Source organism: Tupaia chinensis, unplaced genomic scaffold (genome assembly GCF_000334495.1).
Source record: "Tupaia chinensis unplaced genomic scaffold, TupChi_1.0 Scaffold000045_1, whole genome shotgun sequence".
In the NCBI taxonomy this organism is placed as follows: domain Eukaryota; kingdom Metazoa; phylum Chordata; class Mammalia; order Scandentia; family Tupaiidae; genus Tupaia; species Tupaia belangeri.
Window position 1 is genome coordinate 7,168,080 of NW_006159501.1, and position 8,609 is coordinate 7,176,688.

The 8,609-nt window shown below is 51.8% G+C and overlaps 1 protein-coding gene across 1 annotated transcript in view; it reads right to left on the reverse strand.

Moving 5' to 3' along the window:
* The window catches only part of GREB1 (growth regulating estrogen receptor binding 1), a 91,759-nt gene that overhangs the window by 48,775 nt on the left and 34,375 nt on the right, over positions 1-8,609 (reverse strand). Inside the window, exons 11-16 of the mRNA XM_027773597.1 lie at positions 7,636-7,764; positions 6,935-7,063; positions 5,767-5,964; positions 4,993-5,173; positions 3,040-3,235; positions 2,036-2,172 (exon numbers count right to left, since the gene is read on the reverse strand). Of these exons, the coding sequence (XP_027629398.1) occupies positions 2,036-2,172; positions 3,040-3,235; positions 4,993-5,173; positions 5,767-5,964; positions 6,935-7,063; positions 7,636-7,764 (970 nt within the window). The remainder of the gene's footprint in view (positions 1-2,035; positions 2,173-3,039; positions 3,236-4,992; positions 5,174-5,766; positions 5,965-6,934; positions 7,064-7,635; positions 7,765-8,609) is intronic.

Genomic DNA, 8,609 nt, shown 5'->3' on the forward strand with positions numbered 1-8,609 from the left:
TCTCTCTCTTGAAACTGCCATAAGAAGCCACAAGGAAAGTGGATTTGCTCTGCAGGTGAAGATGCAGAGTTTGGACAGGTTGAATGATCTGCCCAGTTTAAGGCTAATGAAGGGTGGAGCCAGGATGCACCGGTACAGAGGTCACAGCCTGGCCTTCTACTGGTCAGTCTGGCTTAATGGTCATGTGGTTTGGGACCCAGTGACCTGAATTTCTGTCCAGTTTTACTATAAATCCCGTGTAACCTTAGGTAAGCCTCAGTTTCTTCATCTGCAAAATGGAGAGAACAATGTCTCTTATCTCACCCACTGTTGGGAGAACTGTCTCAGGTAGCCAACAGAGGACTACTCCCAGTGTCTGCAACACACTAAGCCCTCAGTCCACATTGGCTGCATGAGGGAGGAGCTGGGGCGGGCAGAGAAGGGCAGAGCAGTTCCTGTAGCCTCACGGCAAAATCTCAAGCTCTCCTGCACTCAGCAAGTTTGAAGGAGCTCAGCTGCCAACCCAGGCAAGCTGGAGACTGGCCCGATCAATCTCCACCAGCGCCTCAGAAGCAAACAGGACCTTGGTTCTCAGAGGGTGTTGTGGAGACCACTGATGCCAACAGATGCTGGACCTCTCTTGTCCCTTGGAGACCACAGCATGCATGGGCACATGGATGGCTCTGTGAACTCTAGGGAAAAAGAAATTCTACTACGGAAAGAAATGTTTCTCAAATATATTCAACCATGGAATCCCTTTTTGCTTAATAGCTATTAGTATCCAAACCAAAGCAGGATACCTTAGAACACAGTTCTAGAAAGGCATGTCTAGGGACCAGCCGTTGGAGTAATGGCTATGTTGCTGGACTCCCATCTAGTCAACCGTTGGTCGAGTCCCAGACCCAGTGGCTTAAACTCACACCAGGCACATGTGTGTGCGTGCCCAAGATTCCAAGAGGAGAATGGTGAAGGGATTGTGGCGTGGCCATCCCTCCTAAGGGGTGATTTCTCGCTTTCTGTCTCTGTCTCTATCTTTCTGGTGAGCGTATGCACCCTTTAGCAAAAACCTCTCAAAAAAAAAAAAAAAAGGCATGCCTAATTTAATGAGAAGTGAGAAGAACGGAGTGCACTGAGGTCAGGGGCAGAGCCACTCACGAGGGCTTAGCCGGTCCGTAATGTGGCCGAGCTCTACAACATGTAGACTGCATGGGTGTGGGCAATCGCTCAGCCTCTCTGGAACTCAGTTTCCTCATCAGCAAAGGGAGGTCTATTAGGACCTTGGCAAAAAGGCTGACTGTGGAGTCAGACTGACTCTGGGTTTTTACCCACTTCTGTCAGTTGCTAGACCTGTGGCCTGAGAAAGTTCTGGGGTCTCTCTGAGCCAGTCTCTTCATTTGCAAGATGGGATAGCAACTGGTGCAGAGAAGTTTCTTGCACTGGCCCTGTAGCACCGCAGTTAAGAGCTGCATGGAAGAAAATGGATTCCACATAGCTAGCCAGGGTTTGAGTCCTGGGCCCCGCAGCTTGAAAAACACACCAGGCATCTTTATATATACCAGGATCCTGATGGAATAGAAAACCGAAGGAAAAGTATTCCAGGTCCCACTGGGAAATGTGGGGCGGGGGGTACTTTCTTGCTTTCATTAAACGAAAAAGCACTAGAAAGTAAGGTTCTGGGAATAGTGACCGGCACAAACGAGGTACTCAACAGATGATGTGCAGAGGAAATAAAGATGAAGCCGATCACAATCATCACCCTCACTTCCTTTAAACTTTGGTATTTCACCTTCCCTTTTCTGCTTCCTATTGACTTACAAACATACAGCATAGTCTGCCATGTTCATCTCTACAGTTTTCTGGAGCAGCATGACATGTACCACTGGCCCAAAGTGATGCAAACACACAGAATAAACCAAGATCCCCTATGGAGAGGCTGAGTCCCCAGGAAGAAAGGGAGGAAGAGTCCCTTCCTGACATCCCCTGGCTGACTGCAGGGACCTCAACATGCACTTCTGACTGGACAGCACTGGGAACAACTCTGAAGAGAGACACGTACCTCTTTCCTAACGCGGTGACCATGGCCTCAAAGGAGCTGTCATATCTGAGCAAGGGGAGGCTGTGTCCGGACTGTGTGGCCTCGATGAACTCTGACAGCCCAAAGTACTTCTTACTTTCGTGGTATAAGTCCACTCCCTACAACAGAGAAGCGCGTCAGCCACCCAAACGCTGCGTAGGCAGGATGGTCGGAGGTCCCGGGGCTGGGCTGGCGATGACCTGGCGTCTCCCTCTAACTTGTGCAGATGCTGCGGGCCCTTGGATGGCATCTCATAGCTTCTTCCCTCGGTGGGTGGAGAGCAAAGGGCTTGGTCTGCTATTCGGATGAAAAACTGGCAGGCGATAAACTAACAACTCTCCACGGTTTGAGGATGTGTGTTCGATTTGCAAAAGGAGCTCCTGAACCTTGCTGCTTGTGGATGCGGGATTAGAAGGAACAGGAACATGTTAAAGGCTCCTAGATTCACTCCCGACCACTCCGTGAGCACCTACAGCACTCGGGCTCTATCTTCAGCATCCTTCTCTGACACCACGAGAACAAATATTCAGAGGCCCAAGGACCTTCTGTCCCTGGACAACCTGTCAAGCCAACTGTCCTCGTTCCATGTCCTGAGACAGAGAAGCCAACTGATGCCCCTGCAGGGAAGTTTCCAAAAAGACCAAGAAGGGTTTAAATCTAAACCTGGGAGCCCAAACAGGTGATGTGGTGGTTAAGGTGCTGGACTCCTACATGGCTGACCACAGTTCAAGTCCTGGACCTGGTGGCTTGCTTTCTCACTTTCTCTATCTCCCTCTCTGTCTCTCCATCTCTCTTTGGTGAATGCACATGCCCTGTAGCAAATTTTTAAAAACGATGATAAATAAAATTCAATAATTCTTTAAAAAAAAAAAAAATCTAGTCCTGAGTCCCATCAATGAATGGTCCAAGGGGTTGAGCCACCCATCCTCAAGGTTTTAGCTAAATGCAATTTCCCCATACCAAGCCCGCCGCCCAGAGGCACTCACGTTACTGTAGGAGGCGGGCCAGTGGATCTCGTTGTAGGGGCTGATGAGGGTGTGCTGTGTCTGCAGCGCATACGGGAAGGAAGTCACGTGAAGAGTCACGATGTTGGGGGCCTCCTTCACCTCCCTGCAGTTGAGCAATCTGTCCACCAGTCCCACAGATGGGTCACTTTGAGAATAGAGATTATGAACCGCGCTACTGAGGAAGGAGAAGAGACAATGCATGAAACTACTAAGACTGTCCATATCACCCGTGCCTACCCCCACACACTGCTAAGAAGGGAATATGGCTCCACCATGACTAAGCAAAGAAAATAATGACTGGACCTTAGGTACCTGCCAGAGACTCCCTACACTCATGACTTATGAGGCCAGCTCCATGGCCTAGTGGTTAAGGGAACCAGATCTCACATGGCCAACGGTGTGGTTCTAATCCTGGACCCAGTGACTTGAACAACACACCAGGTGTATGTGCAAATGCCCCAAATCCCTACAGGTTGGAGGGATGGAGAAGGGATTACAGTACGACCATGTCCCATTGGGGGTGCTCTCTCTCTCTCTCCCTGTCTCTCTGGGGAGTACACATGTCCTCTGGCAAATAGAAAGGGGGCTGTCCAGCTCCATGGCCTAGTGGTTAAGGGAACCAGATCTCACATGGCCAACGGTGTGGTTCTAATCCTGGACCCAGTGACTTGAACAACACACCAGGTGTATGTGCAAATGCCCCAAATCCCTACAGGTTGGAGGGATGGAGAAGGGATTACAGTACGACCATGTCCCATTGGGGGTGCTCTCTCTCTCTCTCCCTGTCTCTCTGGGGAGTACACATGTCCTCTGGCAAATAGAAAGGGGGCTGTGGAATAGTATTCCGAGGATTTCTTGCAGGACATGCGATCCATGGACTCCTCTAGGACAGGACTCGTACCCAGAAGTGTTCAATGAATTGCATTTTCTCCTTTGGCTCAATCTGACTATGTAAGAATCTCTCTTTTAAATCCCATTGACTTTGAAATGATCCAAACAGGACATAAAATGTAAACGGTATACAAAATCTAAAAGGCAACAGGAAAGGAATAGGAAGCATTGTGGACGAGGAGCCTAGCAGACAGGCCCACATCAGCCTTTGCATAAGACAAGGGCTTCATCGTTCTGCTCTGTGAATCTAGGAGACAGAAAAAGTCAGTGTTTGACCTTCTGGGTGGCAGGAACCCGTTCTGAGGAATTTATCTCCCAAATAATTCCTCATGATACAACTTGTTCTATAATTCCAGATTGTTCCGATTCCCCGGGGCTTATACACAGACCTAGACCATACGCCCTCGAGGAGCTCCAACTGGCTGTGGCCAGCCGCAAAGGTCAATGCATCCGATAACCAAGCCTTGCTGTGACCTGGCCCACGAGCACCTTCCTCCTCATCTACATCTGAGACAATGTCTAAATGGCTTAGCCCTGTCTGACATTCTCGTAGGTTACGTCCATTTTTAGTTAAGTAAAATTGCTCCTGAAGAAGGGTGGGCACCTGGAGTGACCCACAGTACTGGGGCCCACAGGAGCCTCCACCTGGGAGGGGCCGAGCTGCGGTCAGGACCCTCTCTGTGCCCCCGCACAGCCCGTGGGTACTGATAAGGCTACAGAGGCATCAGACCAGGTTGGGACTCAGGGGTCCTGGCTCAGGCCAGGCTGACTCACACCCGCATCCCAGCCTGGATTTCAAGTGAGAGGCAGCCCTTCTCCAGCCCTTGGCTTCCACGTGGTAAACTTCAGGGTCATACGGGGTAATCCCAGAGACGGCATCCGCTCGAAGATCCAGACAGCAACCATAGCATCTGCTGTCAAATGCCATGCCCCCCACACCATCCATCGTTCCAAGACTCGTCCTCTCAACCCCAAGGACCTTCTGTACAAATCATTACAAAGGAGGAGAATGTCAACCCGCCCCACACCAGTTGCTCTCACCTGACAAGATCCCAGTGGGCATGGTCGTGGATTAGGACAAAGAGCGTATGTGGATTCTGGAAGGAGTTTTGCAGAAAGACCTTAAATTTTGTCTGTGCCTCCGTGTCTAGCTTCAAAACATACTGTTCCACCCTCTGCTTGGTCATATGCTCCTTTTCCAGGCCCAGCTCCAGCAAAACCCCTGCAACACCGTGGAAACACATTAGTTGCTCAGTGACAGGTTCAGTCACTCCGCGGTCCTAGGAGGGACGCACTGGGCTCAACCCTGAGGCAACAGGGATGGCCAGGCTGGAGAGCAGGGGCAGCAGCCCACCTAGCTTCCTGAAGCAGCTGATGCCGGCCCAGGGACAGAGGGAAGGAAAAGAGGCCCACCCTGCAGGGTCACCTCAGCCTGCTGCTACAGGTCCTTACTCACACCCCTGAAGAGTGACTCCTCTGAGTTAAGAAACTGACTCCAGGTGGACTTCTCATTTAACCACAATGTCCCTGAAAGCACAGGGAAAACGTGAAGTGGACGCCAGATCAACACGGAATTGGTTTGCTGGCCTCAATGGACACAGCAAAAGCTCAAGTCTTGGTTGCACCTTTAAGAGGATCTCAAATCTTGGACAAGTCACTGTCTCTAAGCATCAGTTTCACAATCTATAAAACAAGGATAATCAGGCCTGTCACACCCACCCTAGAGCAAAAGATGGTGAGAACATCCAACACGAATCTAGGGAGACAAGGGCTCCCCGTGCAGGCCTCGGAACCTGTCCCCTGAAGGTCCCATACCTGAATGCCAGACGCGGAACAGAGTCTGCTGGTAAGCCACTTCTGAGGGTGGAATGCAAATGAGAAAGTCCACCTTCTCGAATGATCCCAAGTCCAGGTTTTGGGTGCTGGAATCCGCAATCGAGCACACATGGGAGAGGAGCTTCTGGGCCACTGCCAGCTGGAAGGGCCGGATGCCATGTGGCTCCAGGCTGTAACCTGGAACCAGAGCCCCAGATGGACGCCAGGTGAGCCAACAGAGTACTCAGCTAGGGAATCGGACGGCCCAGCCTGGGGGAACCAACCCAGGCACAAAGCCCAGGAGGAGAGGGCTCACATTATGACGTGCCTGCTCTCGGCACTTACACACCTTTCTCCACTCAGTAATCAAAGGGTGAGCCCTCGGAGAACACAGAGAAAGTAGGGGACAAGGACAGCACCCCCCAGGTGACTCTGGGAGGAAACGTCACCAGATGGCTATGAGTTCTCCAGAAGGCAAGGAAACCATCACAGCTCTGCAGGGATTTTGTATGAGTAAAAATTTCCACGACGGTGCCAGAAGGTGGCGTAGTGGTTCTGTCAATGGACTCCCACATGGCCCACCACGGTTGGAATCCCAGGCCAGGGGCTTGGAAACCGTGCTGGGTACATGTGCATACATGCCCAAGATCCCAGCAGAAGTGATTGTGGTGTGGCCATCGCCCATGGGGGGTGATTTCTCACTTTTCCATCTACTGTCTCTCTCTCCAGTGAGTGGACATGCCCTAAAGCAAAAAAAAAAAACTCTTTAAAAAATCAACAATGCATTTGCAAGCAAGAGGTCAGCACAGAGAACTGAACCATCTTGAGAACAGCAGACAGACGCATGTTTCAGGACCAAGACAGCACTGCTGCTGAAGACCTGATTCGAGAGCAGGAACATCAGGCTGATGCTAAGGAGACGCCCCGCCTTCTGAGGGTGGAATGCAAATTAAAGTGTCTCCAGCACTGTTCAGAAAAGCACCTAGAGGCTCTGGGATGTAGCCCCACCTGTACAGACCTACACTCACCACCCCTTGTAACTCACTGTGCACACCTGTGCCCACTGCCCGGCATGCTCAGCACATGCACACCTGGGCCCGGCCAGCTCGCTCCCTATGCACACCTGGGCCCGACCATCTCGCTCCCTGTGCCCAGTGCCCGCTCTTACTTGTGCACACTGGTGGCCCGTTGACATCCAGGGAAGCTGCCTTAGTGACGGAGGTAGCAGTGACTGAAGACGAAATATGGCCTTGATTTTCCTGGTGAAATTTGTCCAGCAAAATGTCAATGTCACCCTCTGCCCAAAACAGAACAAACAGAAATGGGTTTCCTGTCTTGGCAAAATTCAGCAAACATCTGTGGGAAGCTGCTATGTGCCTGGCACTGCCCTGAGGCCTGGGATAATGGAGAGAGAGGCAACATGGCCTGTCTTGCCAAGGAGTTGCTGCCTGGCCAGGATGCAGACCTGCTGCTAACAGCAGGTTATACCCCAACACGCAGGGGCTCCGGGCCAGAGAGGAAGGGCTGCAAGCCCATCCCAGAGGATTCGAGACTCATCTCGAGGGGCAGGGAGGGAGTGTGGCCGGCGAGGTTGAGGGCAAGGGACATAAGAGGCTTGTGTGCAAGAAGGAAACCACAGAGCCCCATGCCCCAGAAGAACACTACAGCCAAGCAGGAAGAGCAGGCCAGCCAGCAACCACATCGTGCATGTGAGGAGAAAGGGCGTGGGTGCTAATGCCCAGTATGAGGGAGCAGGGCGCTCTGCGCAGGAAACACGGCCAGCCTCCGCAGCGCAGGCAGGCAACCTCCTCTGCGTCTGTTTCTGTCCTAGCAATGTACACACTTGCACCTGCCTCATGCCAAGCCTACCTGGACAAAGAGTACTGAAGAAGGCCCCCAGGGAGTCCACTTTCCCGGTAACCAGCTCATAATGGACTTCCTCCTGGTACTCTGCAGGTGTGAGAAGGCTCTCTGAAAGGATCCGGGCCTGGTATTTTCCTGGAAAAGAATCAACAGCGTTTACTGGTGCCCGGTTTAGAGAGCGTGAGCTCCTCGATGACAGGGTCCATCCCTTCATCTCCCCGTCCCTCAAGCTCCACATGCGCAGGCGAAGAGCTGGTGCTGACGCATGTAAAACGGATCAATATGCGGCCCATCTGGCCCCATGTAACGGGACAGTACGGGGACTAGGGCCAAGTCCACTTAGAAATCCAGAATGTTGGCCTTGGAGCCGGACTGTCCCCCCACTTACTAGCTGTGTAAGCCTCAACTGGCCATTAACCCTTCCAGAACCTCTTTCCTCGTCTGGAATGGGCTGACAGTGGGCCTGACCTGCAGGCCTGCTGACAGGGGCACAGAGGATGGCTGTGCAGTGCTCGACCCAGCAGAGCCCCGGGCCATTACTGAAGGGAATCTCAGGGAATCTCAAGCCCAGGGACAGAATTTATAACACACACAGAAGAGTTTAGGGTTGATGGATGCTAAAGGCAACTGGGGCAGAGTACCAACATGCATTTTTTTAAAGTAGATTTTCAAAGATGCAAAACTTTCAGGTCCAAAACACACACTTGTGGTATCCTTTTTCAAACAGGCCAAAAATCCTGTGAGTGTCATGTCTGCTTCCCCAACCAGAATTCCAGGAAAGCACTCCTGCACTCCAGCCTCTAGAACGAGGCTGTGCATAGTAGAGCTTCAATGAATGTTTTATCATTAATTCATTAGTCCCGTCACTAACCACACTCAGTCCTCGTTTGTCTGGTTTGATGCTTAGGAACCAGGACCCATCTTCTCCCGGCACCGGCTGCCTGGGAGCCAGGCTGCCACCAGGACTCCAAAGTTCACCC